The 27,523-nt window shown below is 46.0% G+C and overlaps 2 protein-coding genes across 11 annotated transcripts in view; one reads left to right on the forward strand and one right to left on the reverse strand.

Moving 5' to 3' along the window:
• The window catches only part of SLC39A10 (solute carrier family 39 member 10), a 97,473-nt gene that overhangs the window by 44,648 nt on the left and 25,302 nt on the right, over positions 1–27,523 (forward strand). For 3 of the 4 annotated variants that reach the window (XM_053276836.1, XM_053276844.1, XM_053276827.1), the window contains exons 4-9: positions 1,170–1,339; positions 3,089–3,319; positions 7,971–8,091; positions 12,815–13,186; positions 15,304–15,384; positions 18,173–18,363. In XM_053276836.1, coding sequence (XP_053132811.1) covers positions 1,170–1,339; positions 3,089–3,319; positions 7,971–8,091; positions 12,815–13,186; positions 15,304–15,384; positions 18,173–18,363 — 1,166 coding nt within the window. Of the gene's footprint in view, positions 1–1,169; positions 1,340–3,088; positions 3,320–7,970; positions 8,092–12,814; positions 13,187–15,303; positions 15,385–18,172; positions 18,364–19,415; positions 23,066–27,523 lie in introns of those variants that run through there. The other variant, XM_053276848.1, reaches the window with a different exon arrangement.
• DNAH7 (dynein axonemal heavy chain 7) overlaps positions 23,062–27,523 on the reverse strand; it is a 249,486-nt gene continuing 245,024 nt past the window's right edge. For 6 of the 7 annotated variants that reach the window (XM_053276796.1, XM_053276777.1, XM_053276818.1 and 3 more), the window contains 5 exons: positions 27,122–27,352; positions 25,747–25,899; positions 24,800–24,977; positions 24,090–24,193; positions 23,062–23,444 (listed from right to left, as the gene is read on the reverse strand). In XM_053276796.1, the coding sequence (XP_053132771.1) occupies positions 23,238–23,444; positions 24,090–24,193; positions 24,800–24,977; positions 25,747–25,899; positions 27,122–27,352 (873 nt within the window). In that variant the 3' untranslated portion in view covers positions 23,062–23,237. The remainder of the gene's footprint in view (positions 23,445–24,089; positions 24,194–24,799; positions 24,978–25,746; positions 25,900–27,121; positions 27,353–27,523) is intronic. The other variant, XM_053276816.1, reaches the window with a different exon arrangement.

The following is a 27,523-nucleotide window of genomic DNA, read 5'->3' on the forward strand; positions in this document are numbered from 1 at the left end:
TCCCACGAGAGTGGCATGCTCATCTTGGCAACTGAGATGCCCAGGGATTTGCCCCACACTTGCCTCTTGGCAGGCGTCCCATCCACTTCCTTGTTGGGACAGTCAGGCATGCCATGTGGGCAGCGACTTTTGTGGTGGTGGAAATGATGGGGAGGCTAGAGATTGTCACATACTTCGAGCAGAACTACGCATTATGTGGGAAATAGGGTTGCCATGAGAAGCAATCTCCACCAGGCCAGGCTTTCCCCTTTTCCTCTATTGTACAAGGTCACTTGCCTCCTCATGCTGCCCATTTCCCTGGCCGCGGGAGAACTTGTCATGAAGATGCTGTTCTTGGCAGCAGCCTCATATCTCACAGAGCACTCCGTTTGGTATACTGAGGGTAGGACTGCTCTGTAGGGATAATTGTTATCTCACACCTTGTCTATTCCTACCTCTTGCCGCCCCTTCAGCCGCTTTCTTATCTGTAATGTATCTGTGCATAGCATAAACCTGCCGTCAACTTCACAAATATAGATTCATCCTTTTATCCCAGCGGGGTGGGCGGGGAGCATGTGAAGCAACTCTTGCAATAGCCATTTGCTTTATTATATAAGGGCAGTTGATTTCTGTGTGTGTGAGCCACACTTTCTGCAATTCTTGCGAGGTTATTGCGAGCAGATGAGTTCGACAGAATGCTGTGAGGTGTTAAAACACAGTTGGAACTGATGAATGCTGCTAGTTGTCAGATGGTCTTCTAGTCAGGAGACTTTGGTTCCAAACTTCCAGGGCTGAGGTACTAGATGTTCTTAGCAGGGTGGAAGTAGGTAGTGAAACCTGGTGTTTTGTATCTTTATGGTTTATAGTTAGCCTTAATGTAGCCATTTGGGTGGAGTTAAATTTATGCAAGGATTATAACAAGATTTCCACTTGGCCTAAGAGGCTATTTGTGTGGCTTGTGTGATCAGGTCATACAGATAAATAGACCAACAAAACCCTCCTACATTACAGGATGGATCACGATGTTTTTCAGGTCTAGAATGTTGATAGTCGATCAGTTTTGCTTCATTGCAGGTTTCCTTCGTATGAGTTAGGAGGAATCCTTGGAGCAACTGCTGCCATCTTCTTCTTATGTTCTGTTCATAACAAAAACCTTTCTGATTTATGTTTCTTCCCCTCCACTTCCACAGCCTGGATTTGCGGCATCATTTCTATCACGGCCATTAGCCTGCTCTCCTTGCTAGGTGTGATCTTGATTCCTATTATTAACCAAGGGTGCTTCAAATTCCTCCTGACCTTCCTGGTTGCTCTTGCTGTAGGAACAATGAGTGGAGATGCGCTCCTCCATCTGTTGCCACATGTAAGTTCTGTCCTGTCCCCATGCTTGTCTCCCCCACCCCTTTTTGAAAGTCCCCTCAGCACTAGCGTGCACACACATTCATGCGAAAGGCATTCCTTCTCTTGGGCCTTGGTTGACCTGACTGCTGATGGTTGTTGCAGACATACTGGAGGCTTTTATTGATTGTGGCAGAGGACAATTGACTTGGCTGCTCTAATGCTCAGGTGCCTAGGGAAGGCAAAGCGATTGAAGATTTTCCCTTGAACATTCTGGATGCTGCAGCACATGTGGATAGGTGTATGTAGATCAGTGTCTCGCTATTTGCCACATCCTTTTAAAAGGAATATTAAGAAGGTATTTAGACAATTGGATGACATACAAGTCAACATATGGGTTATGTCAGTTCTATAAACAGAAGGCATGATCCTGTGTTCAAAGGTAAGCCCTTTTGAAACTCATTTCTTTCATTGGAGAGCTTTACATGGGCTTTGCTTTCTCCACTTGAAATCAGTAGAAATTGAGTGCCCAACCTTGGCCAGATCATGTTTGCATATCTCCAAAGGTTTCAAAAAATTTTAATTTTAACTTTCCCCTTAGTAGTACAATATTGCGTATTAAGCAACTGCATGCTATATTCTCAGTCAAGAACAGTAAAACATGCCTCTGCCTGTAAGTGTACAAACTATTAGGCTTATAGTCTGCATTTCTAAAACAGATGATTGGTCTAGAAATAAGGTAATGTTGCTTCCAGATGCAAGATAGGCAGTTCTGCTGATTTTTGTGATGGAAGGGATAAATTAATGGCAAACCTTGCACTGATGCAGGTAGCTCTGAATTGTGCTCTATATTTGGAAGGCTACTGCAGAGCCAGGGGTGATTTCTCAGTGGGATCCAGGGGAACCAGTGTTCTAAAAGCTGTGTTCTGATAGATCAATTTTTAGACTTAAGGTCAGCTCATAAGTTCTGCAAAGAGGATGTACTAGTAACTACACCTGTGCAATATCACAAAATCAGCTTTACCAGTAAAAGTCCTTGGAATAAGGGTTAAACTACGAAGTTGCTTAAGATGTTCATAAGAATGGATTTCTTATGTAGCTATCCTTCTCTTGGGTTGATGTGATTGTACATGCATATGTGTAGTGTGGACACATTCATGGTGGCTAAATAATACTTCTGGGCTTTGAGATGGTATACCACTGAATACCATTTTCGGGAGAGCAAAGTGGGGTAGGATATTTTTCATGCCCTGAATATGTGTTTCCTGGAAGCATCTGGCTGGCTACTGTTGGAAATGAGATTCTGAGCAAGATAGACCCTTAGGCTAATGCAGCAAGGCAGCTTGGGAGGGGAGGGGGCAGAACGGATGTCAAGCTTAAATGTTGCACAAATCATTGCTGAGCAGTGTTCATGGGTCATGGGTTCCCCCTTTTTTTGTGCACAAGAGGAAGAAGGGCTTTAAACTTCTGCTCCTGGTTTAGAACAAACAGAGATCTGCTATGACATCCAAACCCAGCAAATGCCAGCTATTCTAACTAGACTCTATGAACAAGCCAGGTTATGAAGCTCTTTGATGGTAGTGGTGCAAGCCTGAGGCTCATGAATGATTCATGAAACCATGATTAAATGATAGTTCCACATGTCTTCTGAACCAGGCCAGAGAGAGAGAGAATCGGTAACCTTTTTTTCTAGTTGAGAACTATAGTGTTGTAGATTTGACTTTTGACTTATTTGGAAAATTCCAATGTGTGTCTTTCTCTTACCTTATGTTAGTCACAAGGGGCCCACAACCACAGTCATCATGAGGGCCAAGGTCACCAGCACGAACACGCGCACGAGCACCGGCATCTTCACAGCCATTCCCATGGGCATGGAGCAATGGCTCAAAGCTTTCTAGACGAGTATGATGCTGTACTGAAAGGGCTGGTGGCGCTTGGTGGGATCTACCTTCTGTTCATCATTGAGCATTGTATAAGAATGTTCAAGCACTACAACAAAGAAAAGGTATGTTCTGGCATCTCTTCCATTCGAATGCATTATAAAAATAAAAGACCATATCTTTTGAAGGAGGACTGAATTCTTATTAAATTCCACAATAAATTGTGGCTGGGAATGATGGGAGTTTAACAGCTGGAGGGCCAGGTTTGCCCACCCCTGTTCTAACAGCTACTCAGTATACTGGTCTGAAAAGCTGTGTACTGATTAAAACTCAAAAACTCTGCAGAGACTTTGTGATGACACTCCACCAGGCTTTGTCCACATCCAGGGAGGCCAGTGAGTTGGGACAGATTCATATCTCTTGTAGTGAGCCCGACCACTACCCTTTCTAGTCCATTGCTTTCTATTCTGACTGACAGATGCTTTCCCCATCCTATGATCAGAGATCCTTTATCTGACCAGGGATTGAATGTGGGACCTTATGAATGCAAAGCATGAGCTCTTTTACTGAGCCACAGAGCCAATGTGTTTGAATATTCAAAGCTGGCAACCCTATATGAAACACCTTCCCATGGAAGTTCTGGACAGTTTGAGAACTGTTACTGTTATGAATCTTATGGGTTTGGTTTTCTTAAAAAATGATGGATACATGTGCTTTCAGAAATCACCTGGTCAGGCTAGTGAACATAGTCCATGCAACAAGCTTTTTTCAGCATCACATGTTGAATGGGATGTCTTGTGTCGCTCAAGTTGGAAGACAAGGTTGACTGTTTTTTCCTGCTGATTTTTCCCCAAGTTCTTTCACTGGCTTTCTAGGGACCTCTCTAGATAGTCTTTTGCTGGGGTGTGTGTATAATGTATGCACGCCCATTTCTAGATTCAGTTGTTACTTTGAAAACTCTTCAATTTAGCAGACCTTCTGCATTTTGGCAGAGGGGAGGAGGAGAGATCTTTTGGCTCCTTGTGCTAATTTCTGCTTTCTCCTGGCCTCATGACTCTGAGTATGAAATGCTCCATGGAGCAATGTTTTTTTGTTACAAACTAAGACTAGGCTTCTTCCTAGATGAGTCTCTCAAATGGTTTGTGTTTGGGTGTTTATGAGGATCTCATTTGTCTTCTCCAGTCACACTGTTGCCGCTAAGGGCAGACTGCTTAGCTACCCATGACTGCACCATGTTCTCTTGGGTCCCAGGCCACTTCTTCGCAAGGCCAGCCTCTGAGCTGCCAAGGGCCAGTTGAGTAGTACCCAAAATCCTAAAAACAGGCTTCCTTCTCTGTTGTTGCTTCAGGTTTTATTGACCCTAGCAACTGCTAAGGCAGTTTTGGCCTCAAGGCATGGTGTGTCTGTGGCATTTCCTAGGAAGGAAGAATTGTTGAGTTGTCTTAACAAAAATGTTCTCTTCTCCTCAGAAGAACAGTGATCCTATCTTTCTTCATGTTAGTATTGGGAATTCCTTCTAATTCATCCATTATGGATCTTTAAAAAAAATTTATGGATTCCATTGTTGGTGCAGAGTCTTTAGTGGGGGTATTCAGTAACTCCTCTTGTGCGGTTATATTGGATCAGTTTCAGTTTGACTCCTGAGGATGCGAACAAGCTGCTTGCAACTGTGCGTCCTACCGCCTGCTCTCTTGACCCTTGTCTGACATAACTTACATTCTCAAGCACAGGGAGGTTGTTGGAGAGGACCTGGCTGAGCTCATAAATGCTTCTGAGGGAAGATAGGATGCCTTCTTATTTAAAGGAGGCAATTATTAGGTCCTACACTGGATCCCTTGGAGTTAGGCAATTATAGGCCTGTCTCCAATCTCCTGTGGTTGGCCAAGGTGATTGAGAAGGTGGTGGCCTCTCAACTCCAGGCAGTCTTGGATGAAACAGGCTATCTAGACCCATCAAACTGGCTTTCGGGCAGGCGTTGGGGTGGAGACTGCTTTGGTCGGCCTGGTGGGTGATCTCCAAAGGGGAATTAACAGAAGGAGTGTAACTGTTCATCCTTCTTGGATTTCTCAGGGGCTTTCGATACCATTGACCATGGTATCCTTCTAGATCACTTCTGGGGACTGGGTATAGGCTGTACTGCTTTGCAGTGGTTTCCATCGACCATGGTATCCTTCTAGATCACCTCTGGGGACTGGGTATAGGCTGTACTGCTTTGCAGTGGTTTTGCCCATACCTCTTGGGCAGATTTCAGAAGGTGTTACTTGGAGACTGCTGCTTTACAAAGCAAGAGCTTTTGCATGGTGTCCCTCAGGGCTCCATTTTGTCTCCAGTGCTTTTTAACATCTACATGAAACTGCTGGGAGAGATCATCAGGGGATTTGGTGCAGGGTGTTATCAGTATGCTGATGACACCCAAATCTACTTCTCCATGTCAGCTTCATCAGGCGGTAGCATAACTTCTCTAAATGCCTGCCTTGAGGCAGTAATGGGCTGGATGAGGGATAACCGAGATTGAATCCAAAAGATGGAAGTGCTCACTGTAGGAAGCCACAATTCTAGAAATAGGATAGACTTGCCTCTTCTGGATGGAGTTACCCTCCCCCAGAAGGAACAGGTTTGCAGTTTGGGAGTTCTTCTGGACCCAGCCCTCTCTCTGCTACCTCAGGTGGAGGTGGTGGCCAGGAGTGCTTTCTGTCAGCTTCAGCTGGTTTGCCAACTGCGCCTTTCCTGAAAGTGAATAACCTTAAGATAGTGGTGTACATGCTGGTAACCTCCAAGCTTGACTACTGCAATACACTCTACACGGGGCTGCCTTTTTTGTAGTCCAGAAGCTGCAATAGGTGCAGAATGCTGCTGCCAGATTGGTCTCTGGGACATCTTGTAGAGAGACCATATTACTCTGATTCTAAAAGATCTGCACTGGCTACCAATAGATTTCCAGGCAAAATACAAAGTGCTGGTTATTATCTATAAAGTCCTTAATGGCTTTAAGAGAACACCTTCATTATGAACCCTGTTAAGATCTTCAGGGGAGGTCCATTAAGATCTTCAGGGGAGGTCCATCTGAGGGTGCCACCAGGCGACTGAAAAGTGTGCCGTCTCTGTGGTTGCCCTGGGACTGTGGAATGCTTTTCCTCCTGAGATTAGAGCTGTTCCATCCCTGTTGATGTGAAGACACATCTCTTCAGCCAAGCCTTTTAGTTAGTTGGTGTTTTCCCCTAGAGACTTCAGAAGTAGGCAGTATACAAATTTATTAATTAAATAAATAAAAGGTCTCATCCGCCTCCTTTGAAGCAGGTACAACAAATAGTAGTAGGTGTTGTGAAGGCTTCAGGCCAGATAGACTGAACAGACTTCTTACTCCCAGAGGGTTAAGGGGTTGGGATTTAGATGGTCAAAAGTTTAGTCAGTCCTAAGATGACTTGTGCAAGAAGGGTTCCCACTTCAGGAAATTTGATGAGAAAATACCAACAGCTGAAATCAGAAGCTGTGTATGAGAGGAGGGAACTACAGAAACAGATTTGTTCTTACATGTGTATAATCTTTTATAAATTGAAAAATAATTTTTGAACAAGTTATAATTCCTTGAAGGCAGAGCCTGTATATTCAGTAAATCAAATAACATTTTTCCTCCTTTGACGATGTGTCTTTTAATTCCATCTTTGACTGGGACCGAAAAAATTCCAGTCACTTGGATAATGGTGTATAGGAACTTGAATTTCCCCCCAGCCCTGCCTTTGATGCTTTCCTGCAATCTCTTTGCCTATATAAGCACAGTGATAATTAGCGGAACAAACTTAATGCTACCGGGTTTTTTATGGATCATGATGGATCTTCTGTAAAGTACAAAGCTTGCTGCAGTGTGCCAAAAAAAACATCAGATCTGCCTGCTACTAGTTTCCCATTTTAAGCCTAAAGACAGACCCACCTAGGAGAAACAAATCTCAGCAGCAAGCTGTTTCTGTAGCCTTCATTTTTAAGAGTAGTTTTTACCCATCAAAAACTGTTCAACTGGCACAGATGTTTGAAGTGAGATTTCTCCTGTGCAGTCCCAAACACAACGGGGATTTATATGAAGAAATATAAATACAGCACACAATCCATCCCCACATGTGCACACTGCTCTGTGCATGCTGATGGGATCCTCATAGAAGAATCTCCTGAGCTCCCATCCCAGTCTTCAGCGGAAGAAGTGGTAGCAGTGCTGGGTACATTGCAGTGCACCCAACCATTAGTGCATGCAGCATAATTGGCTTGTGTCTGGGAGCCAGGAGAAGAGCAAGCCATTGGAGACCTGTTCACCTTCTGTTAACTGGTAATGACCAGGTGTATTATAGTGCATGCATCCAGCACAATGGCACACCCAGTGGGCAGGCTTCCATAGAAAAATCCTTCCATGTGCATGGCGCTGCACTGGAGAGAGGAATTGTTATGCTTACAGTAATTGAAGCAGTTGTATGTATTTGGAGTATTAAAAGTGTAGGCCATTGACACAAGCTACTATTTAACGGGAGGTTTCTGCTAAGTAAGTACCTGCTGGTACAAGATCTGCACTGATTTTCTAAATTAGATGGAATGGAGTGTGGGGCAGTATGAATCTGTGCTCTGTGTGCAATTCCGGAGGTGTTTAATGGAGTGTGTTCTGTATCTTCAGAGAGCTGCAGCATTGGTTCTTCCTTGTGCCTTGTCGCTGTCCCAATGTGCCTTTTTGCCTTTCCTCATTACCATCCTCTTACAGGTGAATCATTAACTGCCAGGTGTCTCTTTTTCATTCAGACTAAACAGAAATGGTGTAAGAAAAAACAGAAGGCTGATGAATCGTCAATTGGGAGGAAACTTTCAGATCACAAGCTAAACAGACCTGATGCTGACTGGCTTCAGCTCAAGCCTCTAGCAGGTAAAACCATTCGTCCCCTCATGTTGCTTTTGGGCAAGGACAGACCTATTGTCCCAGCCATTAATCTGGCCCAATGGCTTAGTCTCTCTGTGTAAACCTTAGTCAGAGCGGGCGGAGGGCTCACTTACCCCTCCCGCCGCTTTCCCCCTCCGGCGCCGTAGTTCTTTTAATAATTGGGGCGGCAGGATACCTCCCTGCTGCCCCTTCTTACATTTTGCTGCTGCCGCTGCTGTTGACTACGCTCCCAAAGGCTTGAATAAGCCTGTAGCGCACGCGCACATTGTGCGCATGCTTTACACAGTAATGCAACCAGAACAGCAGCAAAGACAGAGGAGGAGGAACCACATTGGCTACTGGAGAGGCAGGGAGCCCTGGAAGGGCAGCGCGCTGAGCCAATTGAAGGAAAGAAACACGGAGAAAACAGTAAAGTGGGCAGGGAGGTTCCTTAGTACCACCCATCGCTTCTTTCCGAATGATTGAAGAGGAAGAGAACTCTCTTGTCTCCTGGGGCAACTGTGGGAATTAGAACACTGGGTGATGTCATAGAGGGCGGCGCTGGCCTCGTGCGCTGCCTGTGCGTGTGCTTTTCTGTGCAACAATTGGGGCTTTTTTGCCTGTGTGTGCGCGCGCAAAATCTGGGACCCTCCCTCACATTTTCTGCTGTGCAGCGTTTTCTATCATGCAAGCTCTCCTCCCCCAGGTGAAGTTTCCAAGCCTGAGACTGAAGGAGTATCCCCTATTCTATTTTTAATTTGAAAATAAGCGAGGATAATGCCAAAAAGCTATTTGCTCCAATTGACTCCGTGGACCCCCCCCCACTTTCTTCCCTTTGCAGAACGCCGGCTAGAGCGGCAGTCCTGTGCACGGTTACTTGGGAGTAAGCCCCATTAACACAGTCACACCATGGCAGGGTTGCAAGCTAGGACTTTGCCCCGGGTGGGCTGCTGTAACCTTCTGGCTTCTTGTTGCAAAAGTTCTTCACGTGCAAAAGTCAGGGAGGATTTTTTTTTTTTTTTAAGGAAAGCCGCAGCCCAATCCTAGCTTTAGACTCTGCACACTTTCCTGGGAGTAAGCCCTTTTGAATACAGTGCGACTTAACTCCTGAGTAAATGTTCATTAAGTAGACACACGACACATTGCCAGTGAGTGCATTGAAGAAAGGCATCCGTGAAGAAACGTCTCCGTGAAGCATACGTGCGACGTGCGCGTGCGCTACAGGCTTATTCAAGCCTTTGGGAGCGTAGTCAACAGCAGCGGCAGCAGCAAAATGTAAGAAGGGGCAGCAGGGAGGTATCCTGCCGCCCCAATTATTAAAAGAACTATGGGCGCCGGAGGGGGAAAGCGGCGGGAGGGGTAAGTAAGCTCTCCCCCCGCTCCTAAAGGAAACCCCCACCCCAGTGCCGGCCCGCAGTTCCGCGGTTCCGTGCACACCCCTACTTTCTTTAACAAACCCTGAAGCTTTCATGGAGTTCTTCATCTACTGTGGCTGATCTGGTGGAATGTTAACATCTTCACTCTCTGCCTCTTTGCCAGCAGACAAACCGGTTTCATTCCCATTTCCCCATGTATTTCTTCTAATGTTGTTCACACAAGTGGGGGCAGTGTAGGGGGAGGCTGGTTGAACACACCTCCCCGCAGATGAGCGCTTGACTATTGCTGGGACTGTGCTCCCAGATGATCCGTGCTGTGTGGTGCCGCATGGAGCTCTGGAGGCTGGAATGAGGCATCCCGGCCTCTGGATATCCCACAGTATACCATGTGACATGCACAGTGCATTGCGGGATTCCCCCAGGAGATGGGCACTCTAGGCCATAGCCCCAGCGAACACACGGGCCTGGGTTAAGGGCGTGCTCAAGCCCTTAACCCTGGCCAAGAGCCAGGTTTAAAAGCTGGGCTTGGCGGTGCTGCCCTCCCAGGATCAGGCCCAAACATGGCAGTTCTCATGCGCAGGCTGGGTTTCCCTAGCCTGGGCTAGAGTGCATGTGAGACTAGCCTCACTGTGTTTGGGCTCTTTATCACAGTTAAAGAAGCCTACTACTGTCAGCCACCTAATGGCACAGTGGGAAATGACTTGCCTAGCAAGCATGAGGTTGCTGGTTTGAATCCCCACTGGTATGTTTCCTAGACTATGGGAAGCACCTATATCAGGTAGCAGTGATATAGGAAGATGCTGAAAGATATCATCTCATACTCCGCAGGAGATGGCAGTGGTAAACCCCTCCTGTATTCTACCAAAAGAAAGCCACAGGGCTTTGTGGGTGCCAGGAGTCGAAATCGACTTGACAGCACACTTTACCTTACCTTTAGTGTAGGGGACTAAGGATTGTGCCAAAGTACAAGGAAGTGGTGGGTTTTGAGGTCAAATCTGAGTGGACACATCATGCGGATAATCTTTATGTTAAAGAAAAACGGGGGGTGGGTGGGTTATTTGGCTTTTGATTACAAGAACTGCATATATGATGAGGTCATATTTATTAAGACAAAGCTGAACATTTATGACTGTCAAATAGCATGGTAGTTCACTTTTCATCTCATGAAGAATCGCTGTTTTGCTAATGAATATCAGCACTGCCTTTGAAAATTTTTGGAGCTAAAACTGTCTAGCATAGAGTTGGTTGTTCTGGACTACAATCACTCGAGGGCACACTTTACCTTTTTACCTTACTATTACTGCTTATAATACTTTTCAGCAAAAAGTTATCAAAGCAGTTCACTAGGAGAGGGAGGAAGATCGTTGGTGTTAAAATTGGTTACAACTGGAATCCAAACCACTAACTAAGGAGTAGACCACATTAAGCATAATAGGATTGTGCTGTAAGGGAAATTTCCTTCCCCCATTAAAATCTGAGTCTGTGCACCTTACTTGTGATGGTAAGGATTTCTTAATGTGATGGCGTTTCTGTCAGGGATCCTGAGCCCGATGGGTTGGATGATAAATAAGTGTAAATCCACTCACAGCTGCAGCATTTCAGTAGAGGACAAATCACCTCTGTGCTTGCATATTAAGTCTATATACATTTTAGCTGTGCCTCTTTGGCTTTGCTGAAGGCTTTATCATCTCACATGTGCAGGTCTTAATCATATTTATTTTATTCTATTTCTATAATGCCTGATATATACATATCTAGGTGGTGTACAAAATTTAAAACACAATATAAAACAGAGTGTAAAGTTAAAATTTCACAAAATACAATAAAAACTATCTCATAAAATAACGCACTCTGTGTGTTCTGCTCATATAAACACAAATAGACACTTGTTGGCTAAAAGGTTTTCACTGTCTATAAGTATGTGCAAGAACAGTGCATCTTTAGCATCGTGTGTGTGTGTGTGTGTGTGTGTGTGTGTGTGTGTGTAAAATGTCTGTCTTAGTCCTTCAACACACTGCTGCTTGAGGCAGCTAACAATAAAAACCATAAGCGGCAATAAAAACCAACACAGCAACAAGCTGTCTCCCGGACAGCTGGAGACCCACGGAGCACGGTAGGGCACTTTATTTGGCTTCCTCCCCCTTTCCCCCCATTTTCCAGTCTTCAGGGACCTAACTCCTCTAATCCCATTGACTTTAATGCCATTATCCACAGTTCCATTATCCACAGTTGTAGTGAACGGAACCCCACGGATAACTGGGTTCACCTGTACTGAAATAGCCCTGGCCCCCACCAACTAGATCTTTTTTCAGTAGAGTGGCCGAGAGCAGAGCTTGCAAGGGAGAGCAGAGGAACCTGGCAGATTCTTATAGGCTAATGAGGTTTGAAAGGTGCCTCTGTCCCAAGCCATATGGGGTTTGAAAGTCAAAAACAGCATTCTGAATCCGGCCTAGAAGCAAACTGGCAACCAGCGAAGCTCTTGCGGGTCAAGTGCAGCACTTGTTTATGTGCAACTGGCACCTGCAGGTATCAGCATTACCACTATTGGTAATGCTAATACCACACCACCTAGAGATGTACATATCAGGTGATAGATAGATATTGGCCTTATCATCATTAGCAGCATCTTGAACCAGTTGGAGCTTCTGAACAGTCTTCATACACAGCTCCATGTAGATCTCATTGCAATAGTGCAGTCTGTATGTAGCCAGTGCACAAAGTCAGATCCAGTTTGTCTAGGTAAGGTTGCAGCTGGTGTACCAGCTGAACCTGGTAAAAGGCACTCTTGGCCATCGCCACATGGGCCTTCGGGTCCAGGAGACCCCACCCTCCAAGCTACAAACAACCTTCCGGGGGGAGTATGATCGCATCCAAGACCATTTACCACCTCATTCAGATTTCTGGTTTTACTGACCCAGGACACATCATCTTACCTGGATTAAGTTTGTTTGTCTGCCCCCATCCACCCAGAATGGTCTCCAGGCACTGGTTCAGGACATCAGCTGCCTCCATGGTATTGGCTGATTTAAAAGGTAGGTAGAGCTGGGGGTTATCGACATACTTTTGACACTGCAGCCCATACGAGCAGATGACATCTCCCAGCAGTTTCATGTAGATGTGGGACAGAATAGAACTCTGCAGTACCCCAAGAGCCAATGGCCAAGGGGTGGTGCAGGTATTAGCCAGCCCCACCATCTGAATAGGTGCAACAGGTAGGACTGAAGCCACCATAAGACAGTGCCTGCAAGTGTTGCAGTCAAGCAAAGCCAAAGGGGCAGGAACTGGCAGCACCTCTTCTGTAATTAAACTCTGTTGTCAGCTATAGTCAACATACCATGTTTCTTTTGGCACAGGACCAGATGATTCTGTCTTATCCGACGATCGGCTTAATGAAACAGAATTAACTGACCTAGACGGCCACCTTGACTCCTTGCCAAAGACCTTCCTGTCGGTAGAAGAAGAAAACACTATGCTCCATTCCCACAATGACGTCTCCCATGTCATTCAAGACAACGATCTCCCTGATGTGGAGTACGAAAGCAACCACCGAGAGGATACAGTTGTAGTGAGGAAGCACAACCACCTTTGGTCACACAAACACTCGCATCATTCTCATGGACACTGCCATTCCGGCCAAGACATGAAAGACACTGGAATAGCAAATATTGCTTGGATGGTAGTAATGGGAGATGGTATCCACAATTTTAGTGATGGCTTGGCCATTGGTAAGTAAAGAAAAGGGGTCGTCTTAGGCAGTGTGTGGTCCTGCCATCTATTCTGCATAAAATAGCAAAGGTTGCTGGTCGTACTTGTAAAGCACTGAGCCTTGCTAGGCACTGTACAGAAATGTAAAATAAAATGGGTCTTGCCTGTGTTAGGAAGCAAAGGGAAAGGAAACTCTACTGGGAGACATAGCAATGGGTCTTAGCCTCTAGATCAGGGGCAAGCAGCCTTGGTTCTCCAGATGCTGAGCTACAATGCCCATCATCCCCAGCCACAATTTATTGTGGTTCAATAACAGCTGGAGAGCCAGGGTTGCCTACCACTGTTCTTGATTGACCCACTATTTGTCTAACAGATCACACAGCACTCCTTCTCGCCCCTCCCCACAAATTGCCAGAAGCAGGAGAAGCCTTCTCACCTTGTGATCCCCAATTATTTACAACTGAGAAATCCTCTCCTGCTTGGTGTACAAAGACTGACCCCAGTTCATTGGAATGGGAGCTGATCTTTTTAAGGAGGGCTGCTCTCCCACTTTGTGGGAGTTTTGTAAGGAGCAAGATGGAATCTTTCTGTTAACCTTCATTAATTACAGGTGGCCCCCTTTATCCATGGACACCATATCCACAGTTTCTCGTATCTGCAGTTGGGTCTTAAAGAACCAGTTTCATTTTCCATGGGTAGAAAAATAGATGAAATTCGCCTGTCCACAGTTTTAAATGGCCAGAAATGATGTCCAATGTCATTTCTGGCCACCAGTTTCCAGCAGTGAGCCATTTTGTGACTATCTATCTATCCATGGGTGTCATTGCTGGAGAATAAAGTACTGACATTTTCTTTTAGTTCTGCCCCCCGCTTGCTGCTTTGGCCCTTTTATTGTTTAGGAACCTAACACCCACCCCCAATTCCCATTGACTCAAGGTTTTGTTAGCCACAGTTTCCATATTCACATCTGTAGGCGAGAATGGAACCCCTGCAAATAAGGCCACCGGTACTTCTCTTGATTGTACTTGGTGGTCTTGCAGATTGCCAGCTTCTGGGGCTGGGATAATCTGGCTAGGGCCCTTGATAATTCTCATCAAGTCTTGTATGGAATGGCTGCTTTTGTCCAGTTGTCCAGTGTGGGGAAATTCCAAGGAATGACCTGTATGGTTGGTCCCTTGTGAGCCCTTAAGAGGGATGAGTCTTAGCCCAGCCTTGCTTCCAACCTGTCTGCTTATACCAGGCTTGCTCAACTTCGGCCCTCTTGCAGTTGTTGGCCTACAACTCCCATAGTCCCTGCCTATTTGCCACTGTGTCTGGGGATTATGGGAGTTGTAGTCCAAAAACATCCGAGGATGGTGGTGGTGCAAAGTTGAACAGGCTTGGCTTATATAGACCTGTGTGGCACAGAGATGGCTGGGGGTGGGAGGCAACCAGGCCATGTGGCTATATCCAAGCCTGCCTTAACTATCCTAACATGGTGTTCAGATGAGTCACACAATACTTCCCTTTCTCCTTTGTTGTATCCCAAGTGGAAATGCAAAATGCTCAGTTTGGAGCTTTTTGTTGTTGGCTGCCCTTCTTAGCAAATACCAGAATGCTGCCGGGGGTGGGGCAGGGAGCGGGGTGGGTATGATAACCTGTTAGTTTCTCGCTTGCTGTAATGCTCTGTCAAAAAGAGGATATTGCTTCCAGCTTGTGCCACAGGAATAAGTTACTGAGGAAGGAGAAGGTGCTAGCCCTTTATGAACTTTTATTAAAAAAAACCAATAATTTGGAAGTGTGTTTCTTATAGCCCCTGGTGGCGCAGTGGTAAAACTGCCGCCCTGTAACCAGAAGGTTACAAGTTCGATCCTGACCAGGGGCTCAAGGTTGACTCAGCCTTCCATCCTTCCGAGGTCGGTAAAATGAGTACCCAGAATATTGGGGGGCAATATGCTAAATCATTGTAAACCGCTTAGAGAGCTCCGGCTATAGAGCGGTATATAAATGTAAGTGCTATTGCTATTGCTATTATATGCAACATTACATCATCTTAGGACAAAGAATGCTCCCCCCCCCCCGCTGATGCTTTGCTTCAAAATAGCCAAACTGAAACCACTGTTCTGTTGTGTGTGTTTCCTCTCTTTCCCCCACCCAGGTGCAGCTTTCAGTGCTGGCTTGACGGGAGGCATTAGTACATCCATAGCAGTATTTTGTCATGAGCTTCCCCATGAATTGGGTAAGCAATTTAATCTGATGCCAGCTGTACATGCTTTCTTTTTTGCCTGTGAATAAATATGTTAATAGGTGTGACTGTTGATGTAGCGCCCCCCTCCCCCCCCCCCCCCCGTGACCCAGAGTACAGAATAAACTTGGGAGTACATGGAGATGGCATCTGGAGCTGCATTGGTTTGGCCTTCTGTGCCCCTGTGCTCTTTAGATTCTCCTAGGAGATCATGAGAATGGAAAAATAACACTCGGGCTCCACACCCAGGAGGGGGGTGATGTCATGTTGGTGAGTGTAACGTCACCTGCTGTATGTAGGGCTGTTACAGGAAAGTGTGAAGAGGACAATGGGAGTTCACCATGATGGGTCCTGTGAACCAGCCAGCATGTGTTCGGAGGTCTCCAGGTAGTTGTGCCATATTTACCTGAGTACTATTCTGAATTTGAGACGAGCCTCTTTAAAATAGACATTAAATACCCATATTTGCCCCCAAAGAAGAGGAGTCTGAATTTAAAATGAGCCCGGTTTCTAATGTCAAAGAACTTGGGGGGAACCTAGTCTTGGATTCGGGCAAATACAGTAATGGCAGTGGTCAAATGATCGCTGTGGAGAGCCCCCTTCCCAACCCTCTCGTCATCGCTGCACATGCCATTGGGTTGCCCGCTCACCCTGCAGCTTTACTGGGCTTTTCCTGTGCTTCTCTGCATGACGACCTCCTTGTTCCTCTCACTGTGAGAAGCAGGTAGGCAAGAGCGGGATGGTGGATTAGACTGTATATGAGAGAGGATGACCAGGAAATTGCTTGATATTGACACACAACCTTGCACAAAGAGGCAGGCCCAGTACAGGAAGAGCAGCATTACACAGAGTAATCCCATGCTACCAGACAGGGACTCCATGGCCAGCAATTGTCTGGGGTAATCAGTCCCCAGATTCAGCTGGTTGTTGGCCACTGCTTTACAGTATTTAGTCTTTATCACTATTTTTACATCCCAAGTAGGGTCGTAGCTGGCATACAACCCTACACCCCAGCTGGTAAATGGCACCCCTCCCCCACCCCGGCGCTGCTTCCGCCTGAGTTTCCAAGGACAGTGAGGCTATCCACATGCCTGTGCAAAACCAGCCCGGTTTTGCACGTGTGTGTGTGTGTGTGTGTGAGCCACCGGGATCGAGCCCAGTCCCGGCAGCTACGTGGCGGCAAACCCGCCTAAGTAGCCTCCCTTTAAAATGAGGTTGAGGGTGCTCCCTTCACCTTATTTCTCTGCTTGTCTGTGAGCCACGGCTGGCACACTCGGGAGGGGGGATCCCGATGATGCACCGCGCACTCGCATGGGGCATTATTGGAGCTCTGGGGGCTGGGGCAACGTGTGGCAGCGCTTCCCCGCGCCTTGACCCTCCAAGCTGCTGAGCAAGCACAGTCGTCTGCCTGCGGGGAGGGTAAGCGTAACCCACTCTCCCTGCAGATCGCCCCAGTGCTCTTCCCACTGATTGGGAGAAGGGCCCCAGTGTCTGGCCCGAGAGCACTTCTAAGCTGCAAACGTTGCCTTTCAGGGGGAGTACAACCCCCATCCAAACCCAGATGTACCTCACCACTCAGATGATCAGTTTTTCTGACCCAAAGCATCCCTGGGCTTTTTACAGATTAGGTGGTTGCTTTCCCCCCTATTGCCATGAACTCTCCCATACAGACCGCTTCATTGAGGCTCTGTTTTCACTGCTGTAGGCTTATGAGATTGCAGAAGGGGATGAACTGCTCATGTCATAGACTTAAAGGATATCAGCTGACTTTGCCCCGTTCAATTGCTTCTGTGCTTTTGATCTCCATTTATTTCCTCGGTATGCCGCTATTCTGCAGCTAAGCCGTGTTCTCAGCCACTTATTTATCTCTGGGAGATTGGTGCCACTAGAGAAGAATAAAGCCACCAAATTCTCCGCAATAAATGGCAGGTCTCTTAGGAATCCAAGTGGAAATGGCAGACTCAGTGCTGCTAGTTGCTCAACCAGGGTTAAGCCTCTGAGAGCACACCACAGCATTGTATGTACTCCTTCCTTCTAGAGCAGTGTTTCTCAACGTTTTTGGAGTCATGGACCGGTACATTCTTCGTGTGCAATTTCCCGGACCAGCAGTTAGTAAAGGGGTCCCCCCCCACCTCTCAAAGCAGTTTCAAGCTGATGGGGGCCTGCTGGGAGCTCTCCAGAGCGCATTTCTAGGCAGGCAGCCCTCGCTGCTGGGATAATACTAATTTAGCTTTTAAAAGAAATGAGCTCTGGAGAGCTCCCAGCAGCGGTGGTCCCCACCGGCTTGAAATTGTTGTGGAGGGGATTAATTTCTCACGGACCAGCACTCAACTCCTCATGGACCGGCACCAGTCCACGGACCGGTGGTTGAGAAACGCTGTTCTAGAGTATGAGTTCCCCACCCACCTTGCCTGGGCAAAACATTGCTTAACTATTGTAACAAGAGCAACATTTGACCACATTCAGGGTTAATCCAGGATCTTAAACCACAGTCGGAAGACTTTACAGTGCCAAAGGTGACCTCGTTTTTAATATAGATATTGCAGTAGATGGGATTAAGTATTTTAAAAATAAAATGCGAATGCTTCAGAGCCACTTGCTTATCGTAGGAAATGGATGCGACCCTCAAAAATACTGTTTGAATAATATACTGTTGGTATGTGTGTGACTTTTCACAAATACTGTTTTGACTTCTCTAGGCAAATGTGATGTCCTGATTAGGCAGAATGCGCTGTGGCTGGTGATGATGTCTGTCTCTCCTCTCTCTCTCTCTCTCTCTCAGGTGACTTTGCTGTGCTCCTGAAAGCAGGCATGACTGTGAAACAGGCCATTGTTTACAACCTCCTCTCAGCCATGATGGCTTATGTAGGGATGATGATAGGGACCGCTGTGGGGCAGTATGCGAATAACATCACCCTCTGGATCTTTGCCGTCACTGCTGGCATGTTTCTCTACGTAGCCCTGGTAGATATGGTAAGAGTATGGCTGCTTCGTGCTGCCCTTGCCTTGTGCATAGAAGCCATGTGGTGGCTGCGTCGTAGGTTGTGGTTGCCAATCCTTTCTAGGCAGTTTGCGTAATGATGCCAGAAGCCCTGGGCCCCGGGGGGAAGAATGCTCACTGCAGCACTCCCTCCTGGGAGGGGCGGGGTGGGACTTGTGCAAGGGGCATGAGAGAGCTGCACTGCACCACCAGTGTCACGTGAGGGAGACCTGCAGCTAACTGGAGCTCAATAACACAGACTTGCTGATAAAGCAGCCAAGAGCATGCTGGCTTAACCTTGGTGAACAGACTGGGAGTGAGCAACAAGACGCCCTCCCTGCAGCCTGGCCCTGCATCAAGTACATTCCCACTTCCCACCTTGATTGTAGTTCAAGGAAGATTGGGGGGGGTCCCATGGGCAGGGGAGGGGGTGGGCACAGTCCAGATCCCTCTGAGCTGTTGTGTCTGTGAGAGTCCAGTGTGGGCACAAGCACACACCACTCTTTAGTTTGCACTAAATTAGCCACCCAAGTGGCCCTTCCTGGTACAGACCACAATTGCGACAAATACTTATAGACCGCTGTTCACCAAAAGTTTCCAAAGAGGTTTACGTAGGTGTAAGTAAATAAAATGGCTCCCTCTCCCCAAAGGACTTGCACTCTAAAAAAGGAATTTAAGATCGACACCAGCAACAGCCACTGGAGGGATGTTGTGCTGGGGATGGAAAGGGCCAGTTGCTCTCTCCCTGCCCAGTAAAGAAAGAACATGCAGCAGATTTCTAGAGAAAGCTTGTAGGGGGTTGAATGCTCCAACCATTTTGATTTATGCTGCCGGACTTTTACCTTTCACTGTTCTGTACATAATATGAACGAATACACATGTAAACCCTCTTGGATGTTTCTGAACTGTAGCTCTAAGCAAGCACTTGACTGAGAGCCATATTTGGGGCCCTAGAGTGCCGATGGCTTTCTCGAAACCTAGTGTGAACTGAATAGCTGGTAAAATGTTCTTCATCCTTTTTTTCTTTTTTTAAAACTCCTTTCAGCTTCCAGAAATGCTTCATGGGGACGGTGACAATGAGGAGCATGGCTACTGTCCTGTTGGGCAGTTCATTCTCCAGAATTTAGGGCTTCTCCTGGGATTTGCCATTATGTTGGTGATTGCCCTTTATGAAGACAAAATAGTGTTGGACATCCAGTTTTGACCATTTCCAGTACTTAACTGTGGCTGCAACAACATTACTGGATGGCTTTCGGTCTGCACTGTTGTACTGTATGCACACTTGTTCCCAGGCAAAGCAGTGGCTTCTGCTGCTTGCAAGTACAGTATTCTGGTGTCCGCATAAACAAGCTCCTGCTTTCTAGCTAAAACAAAACACGAGGCCTGATTGGATGTGGTGCCGCTTCCCAAAGGTGAGCTCTAGATCTTAAACTGTACAATGGTGGACGTGGGACCCGTGAACATGGAAGTCCCAGAAGCGGCTAGCAAATGCATTGTGTTCCAGTTTGCCATGGCAGTGTGCAGCAGGAGTCAGACCCTTGCTGAAAAAAGCCTCTCATGTTCTACTTGAGCAAATGGTGAAGTGCACCCCTCTGCCCAGTGCCAGTACAAAAGCGACATACCGTGCAGTCGTCTTCTGCAGAAGAGATGAACTGTCTGTGGCCCTTGTTCCAGCCTTGTGCTCCGAGCTGGTTTCCCCTCCACCCCTACAGAACGTACAAGAATTGACGCTGCATGACTGGGGAGCACTCTGGGTGGGGGGGTGGGGTTTTTTCTTTCCCCCTCCCTCCTCTTTATTTTTAAGTTAAGTGTTCCAAGCATGTTGTTCATAGATGGCCTTAGGGCAGGATGAGCAGCGCACACTTGCCCGTGACCTTGGCGTTTGCTCTGGGCCTTGCTTCCCAGTAATCTTCGATCAGCTGTTTTGCACTGGACTGCACGGTTGGTGACCAAAGCAAAACCATGGATTCTTCTGTTTTGTCTGCTTGCGATTCCAGCGTCCTCCCCCTTGGCTCAGTCCTTGCCAGAGTCGCTGGCCAGTTCAGGGTCTCCAGCAGTCCTTGCCTGCAGCCTCTGCTAGACACCCCCTCCCACCCCCACCAGCTGTGCAGTGTGATGCTCTTTTGGGCGGAAGGACTGCACATCCAAAGGCTTTCCCTGTATGTTGGTTCGTGTCATGCTGTATTTTGTCCTTTCGAAGCCCAAGGAAGCAGGCTGCAAAGTTCTCTATGGGGCCTTGGAGGCCTAGGTTCCATTTATGGGGGTAGGTTGACAAGTGTTAGGTATTTGATGTTAGCTCGTAGCCGTTGTTAGCAAAATGTCGCATAGTTAATGCCATAGTTAATATTGCCATAGTTATTGCTATTAATAGTGGGTGTGTGGACCCTCGGGTCCTTTTGCTGCAGTAGCATAATATGTAGCAGATGCTACTTGAAACCGAAACTACTGAGCAGTTTGTGCTTTGAGTTTGTTGCTTTGCTCCTCTAATGAAGCGCCTGCATTGGAATTCTTTGGTTGTGACAGCCAAACTTCTCACGTTCTAACCTTCAAAAATCCAGGCTGAGAAGCACTGACCCTTGGATCACAGCAGTGCCCCTCAGAGGCAGTCCTGGTGACTGTTTACATAACTCCCAAGAACAGTTCTGAATGTATTACTTGAATGCCTTGCCACCTGAGCTCAGAGCACCTGCCACTGCTGAGAATGAGGAGTGCACTAGATGCAGCCCACGTCCAGCTTTTGCTGTGCTTTGTTTTTAATATGTATCTTTTAGGTACTTGGGGGGGCCTTGTTCCTGTGTTACCCCTGCAGTGTGGGAGCAGATATAGTGCGGGCCCTGGAAAGGATCTCCAAGGTCGTCACAGAGGAGGAGCCAGCAGGGGGGCTTCCTGGGAGCTGGCTTGCTGCTGCTGCTGCTGCTCCACTGCTGACTCCACCCATGTGACTGGAGAGGGGGTCCTGGGTTTCTCTCTACAGTGGGAGGAGCCACACTGCTGAGGTCATGTAGGAGCAGGCCCTTAGACTAGAATAAAGCAGCTGTTGTTGATTAGTGGTGCATGTGGATTGGGAGGATAGGCTCAGCCAAAAGCCTTAACCTGCAGGAATCAGCTTTAATTGTTAGTGCCAAGCAGCTTCTATTGCCAGGTACGGATTGGCCTCTGTGCTCTGATATTGTGTGTTCATGAGAAGTGCAAGCCCTGTTCATCTTCCAGACGGATGTGGTGGTGGTGGTGGTGGTGGTGGTGATAACGGTATAATCTAATGGTCCTAAGCACGGTAATTAGTGTGTTTCCTGCACACTGGTCTGTCTCCATTCATACCTCTTTGTGCAAGTTAAGTTGTGTGCGGAGTATGCACAGCTTGGCTTGGCTCATGCTAGAGGAGCTCCTAAAGATGAATGGCGGCCTTAGGCAGCTTTCTCACGAAGTTGAAACGAACCTCTCTATGCTCCTGTTGAATCTTTCTCGTCATTCCTTCTTATATGACCACCATTTGCTGCTTCAAAGGTAAACCAGACAGCTTGTGTTAGGTAGCATAGTATTGTGAGTAGAGTTTGACAACTTGACATTTCCAAATGGAGTTTTGACTCCTGCAGTCCATTAACACAGAGAACTTACTGGATCTCTGGGACTCATACAGATGTACACATACATGTATTCCACCTACTTGGTCTTGTCCTTCTTCCCCCACCCCACTGAAGAGTGGAGCAACTGAAGGTTGGACTCCAACCCAGAGGATGTCATACTGAAGTCCCACTTGGATGCAGTGGAGTGTACTTCCTCTGGTTTGAGGTTTCTGACTTCATGTGGCATAAATCTGCCAACTAGACTGCGGGGTCCTTGTATCACTGAAGTGAGATTTTAGTCGGGAAAGTGGGGCAGGGGGACTGGTGTTTAAGGTTTATTTTTGTAATTATGAATAAAGCTTTCTCTACTTCAGGTAGTACCTCTTTCATTTTGCTGGCATGTGCTATAGTGTAATGTTGCCTATCTAAAGAAATGAAAATTAGCTTTCGGTAATAGATATTTGAAAGAGAGAATTAAAACGCACAGGTCATGTTGAGAAGTGCTAGGATTTGTATTTTACTTCAGAATGCGTGTGTGTGTGTGTGTGTGTGTGTGTGTGTGTGTGTGTGTTACACTTTGAAGAGCAATACAGCAGCCATGGCTTCTCCTATTTCCTCAAGTATTGAATTTCCTGGACATTTTTAAATGCAAGGTTTTAAGTCACATTTGGTACAATTGGGATTCTGCTACATTTCTACCTGGCTTCATCATTCCGTTCTGCTGGAGTCCAGTCTCATTTAATGTGTACTTGTTGGAGGGCATAAATGTTGTTTGTATCTTACAATGCTGTCACTGTGTGACATCCCATGAGAATTTTGGTGTCAGTCACACTGCACTCAATCAGCTGTGATTATTATGCTTAAAAAATGCTGTAGTATCCTAGGATGCAGTGTGAATTCTTCTTATGGTTGAAACAATGTGATTATGGTCCTGAAAGATATTTGAGATATCAGCTTCTTTTTGGGGGTTTTGTTATAACAAAATCAATTTTTTTTAAACAAACAAACATATAAAGCTGGAAATGATGACATGCTGTTTTTGTTCATTGTCAACAGTGTTGTGTTCATTTTATGTATGTTCCTTATTGGTAAGGAATGTAAGAAAAATAAAATGACTGAATAAGCAAATACAGCAGCTGGTGTTTTATGAAGCCTTTTTGAAAAATTTCCATTCTATCTTCAAACAATTTTTTTTACAAACTTATATAAATCAAATCTGTAAAAGCTTCCAAACACTTGGACTTTTCCAAAAGTAGTATTTGAAAGTGCTGGAATCTTAAGTCAGTCTCTCTCTGTATCTGGGGTTAAGAGTTAAGCTGACACAAAAGGGCCAGCCCTCGTCCAATCCAGTGTTGCTCAGGTTGATCGGAAGGAAGAATCATTGCAATCACGAAATTGGTTGAATGGCCTGTCGTGGACAGAGTTCCTCTTCTCTCACTTGTCTTGTAGACTGGAGCCAAGTAACTAGGTCTGTCAGGAATGTCTGATCTTCGGCAAGGCTTTAACCACATCTGTGACACGGGTAGCAGAAACGAATGTTCAGCATATTTCAAAACATCTTTTTATCAAGACAGTGCATGGATTATAAATTACTTTGACAGTGCTGACAGAACAATCTAGGCCCTTATACCCCTTGCCACACCACCTCTTTCCTGGTGACAAATCTGCCCTCAAGGGAAACAGTACTTAGCTGTGTTCTGTAGGTCGGCTTTGTAGCTCTGTCCAAACTTGGGCAGAGATGAAATATCTGCCGCACTTTTGGCTGGCACAGTAGTTCAGCTGGCCTTACCCTAACTGTGCATAGGATTGCACTTCAGAATGGGTAAGCTCACATGTGCATGTAAATTACTCAAGTTTAACATTAATGATGCTGTGAACCTTCCATAACAGCATCTAGTACTGCACACAGGGCTTTTGACAACTAAAGCAGGAGTCATTTCAGTGGAAATGAATGGGTTAATATTCAACTTCAGGATGGCAAGTAATATAGAATAATCGGGTGGTGCACCTGCATATATGAATCTGCCTCTAGCAGTCCAATCCCATGCAAACTTATTCAGAGGACAGAAGTTCAATGGGACTTACTCCCATCATTTCTGCTTCAATTCAGCTATGAGACTTTACATTTAAATTCTTGTTACATGATAAATACTAACCACTGGCATATTATCATAAAGGATTTTGGGATAGGATTCCCCAAGCTTCTTGGTCTTCCTGTTCCAGCGAGCTCCATCCAGGAACAACCCATGAATGTAGACTCCTATATTTAAGGGCGGGGGGGGGGGGGAGTAGGCAAGTTAGCATAGAAACCATGTGCATCAACTCCATCCCTCAATGGATTATTACTTTTGTGCAGTTAAGCTGTCCAATTGCAAGAAGAAACAGCTTTGTGTAATCTCTGTACAGGTGAATGGAAGCAATGGTTCACTGCAACTTTCTGCAGGGCATGCACTTGCATGCTATGCAGCAGTGTACATGTGGGTACATCAGTTGCACATTATAACTTGTCATGTAGTTTCCTACCTGAAAGTGTGTATTATACAAGTAAATGTGTGAAGCAGCCATTTTTACTACGAGGCAACAGTATGTCATACCAAAGGTCTCTAACAGTTGCATTACTTGGTTGCTATACATGCATGTGCATTTTCTCATGGTTAGTTTTCCAAGCATAAATCCAATTAATACAGGAGACCAAAAGTGCCTGCATGGAACCTATGTGGCATACTGGACAGTGTAATCCTCATAACAATCCTGTAAACAAGTGAGTATTATCCTCATATTGCAGCTGGGTGGCTAAGGGAATGGCCTACAAATAAAAAAAATAAAAAATGTCTAGCATAGTTGGTGGAAATGTGATTGTATTCACCATCTTCAGGAGCATGTTTGTATTCCTTATCCTCCAGTACTTCATAATCAAATCCTAGCAGGTCTATTGGGATGGTATATTTCCTGGCGTAATTCTGCTGGGCACCCGTTAAGAAGGCTTGAGTGAAGAAGAAGCCAGAAAGCCAAAACATTGGTGGGTTTCCATTCTCGTACCAGGACTGCAGCAACAAGAAAGGATGTGGGATTTAGCTTGGACCACTGTGGCACTAATTCCTTACATGACTGCATCCAGAGAGCTCCACTTAAACAGAGCTTCCTGCTACACCCCTTGTTTTGAGATCCTCCTGGAACACTATTTGAGGGATGTCCACCATATACAAGGGGCAGTGCCTTTCGTCTGCATAAGAGACCCTCTGGCTCCCAGCCGCAAACTTGTAAACATCAAATTACTGCTCCAGCCAATGGAATCCTGAAGATCCCATGATGCCTTTTCAGAGGCAACGTAGTCTGTCTGAGCCACAGAATGTTCCAGAATTTGACACCATCCACGTCTCAAAGTTGCAGCTGCTATGCATCCCTTTTCTCAAAACATTTCAGCAGCACTACCAAGCACCTTGTTAAGTTGGGTCTTCTGTGCTCAGTTTTACATATTTTGTTTTGAGCCTGTTCCTATCGTAATCAGAAACGTCAGCCCTTGCTCTTAGTCCCTGAAATATTCTCTATTTCCTCTCTCTCCCCCCCACCCCAATTCCTTCTCTCCCCATGGCTGGCTTTCTGTCCTGCAGAAATGTTAATGGACAGCAAAACTTAAGGGGGTTACATCATGTGCAGTGATGACAAACTACTGCACACATGTATGAACAAGCTGCATTCATGCTTTGGGCATTCATGACACACAGCACACACGTGCCCAGCTACTTTAGTGCAGTTGTCACCTGGGATCAAGACACATCAGGCCAAGCTGTTGTGCACAGTTGATGTGCTCACCTGTAAAAACTTCAGTCTGGAAAGAAAGTCATTCACGTAGCTGCCAAGTGGCTTGAGGCTGGGGTAAGACTTGTTCATCCACATCCCTGGAATTTTGCCCTTCAAAATGCTATTCACCACTTCTTCTAGTTCTGCAGACATCACTACCAGACCCTGGTTGAGATGTGAGAAAGGGAACACACACATACACACTAGTGGATCCTTGTCATCTTCATGCAGTGTACCAACCCTCATCAAGCTGCTTATTTCACTAAGTATAGCCCCTGTTTCAGGTGCAGCCACTCGCATTAGTGGGAAGCACTCACTATCTTGCATGAAAAACCCCAGTGCTTGTACAACTGATTCTCTGTTGCTGCGTAATGGGAATTTCACTGGGTGTGGGCCCTTCATCCTGCTCTTAGCTAACCAGCCATTTTTGGAAGGGCGGTATAGAAATTGAATGAATGAATGAACCTCTACTGTATTCCTCCCCACCCACATCTGTGCTGTGTAAGGACTTGTGACCAGTGCAGCTACACTATGATTCAATGTGGAAGAATAATTTAAGATTGCATTACAGTAACCTTTAAAAAAAAGTGTTTCAAATATGATCTTACTCAGCCAACCCTGTAAGGTTTCTCCTATCTTGCAAGTGCAGGGGGAGAGAGAAGGCTGAGAGAACTGTGGCTACAAGAGAGGGAAATGGCACCACCAAATAAGCCTTACAATGCACTGGAGAAATAGTGTAATGAAGTTCTAATTACACACAATTTCAAGTATTTTCTTATTTTGTCTTTTTAGTGGATGTGTTTTACTATTGTGAGTTGCCCAGAGAACAATTTGTTATGGGGTGGCTAACGAAGTTGTATTACATTGTCCTATATTACATCACTTTGAAAAGCAATACCACTTGCTCTTCGTCACCTTGTGAGGTTCCCTTTTTGGGGTCACCCAAGGCCTCAGTTCATGGCAGGGGCTTCCTGGTTCACAGCTCTGTCCTAGCGGCTGGACCACTATGGTCCTGCAGCAGCCACATTGCATTCGTGCAAGAGCCCATCCAGCTGAACCTCGCCAGTCTTCTTGTTGCCAAGTGGGCCATAGGCTTGGCCTACTACGCTGAACATACACATGCCTCTGGCACTTTCAAGGACAAGACAGGCTCTTCATTCTCTCATTTGTTTATAAGCAGTGACATACTTTGCCATATACTACATTGCTTAGGAACTGATGCTCACAAGTAGCAGCAAAGAGCAACATTCAGGAATGATGATGACACTACAGACTTAAAAGTACAATTCTGCAAGGTCTAAAAGGCATGCTTAAAGATAATGGAAGCAGACAGGTACTTTGACCAGCCTGCTTCAACTTCACCTGCCCTCCAGAATTCACACCTCACCTTGATTGCTTTCTGAATGTTGACACAGGAGTCCCGGATTGTTTGCAGTAACTTGTTAAATCGCCCCATCTCTTGAACCAGCACAGTGTTCATGCTCTGGGTATAGGTCGTTGGGTATCTCCTCATTGCTGCTTCAATGTGAAAGTCAGCAGGAAGTTTACTTTGGATGTCACTTGCAACCTCACGAACAATTTCATCAGATGATTTTGCACCTGCACCTGATGCACGAGACTTAAAAAAAAAAAAGTGATTAAAAAAGTTGTAAAGCCTAATTGAAACAAATTTTGCATTTCATTAGGGCTTTACAAACGGGATAAAAAGTGTTCTTATTTGGAGTAAGTTAATGTGTAGCCAATCTTTGGCATATTAACTACAAAAATAAGTAACACTGGTTTACATACC

The sequence above is a fragment of the Hemicordylus capensis genome, chromosome 1, assembly GCF_027244095.1.
Source record: "Hemicordylus capensis ecotype Gifberg chromosome 1, rHemCap1.1.pri, whole genome shotgun sequence".
NCBI lineage: Eukaryota > Metazoa > Chordata > Lepidosauria > Squamata > Cordylidae > Hemicordylus > Hemicordylus capensis.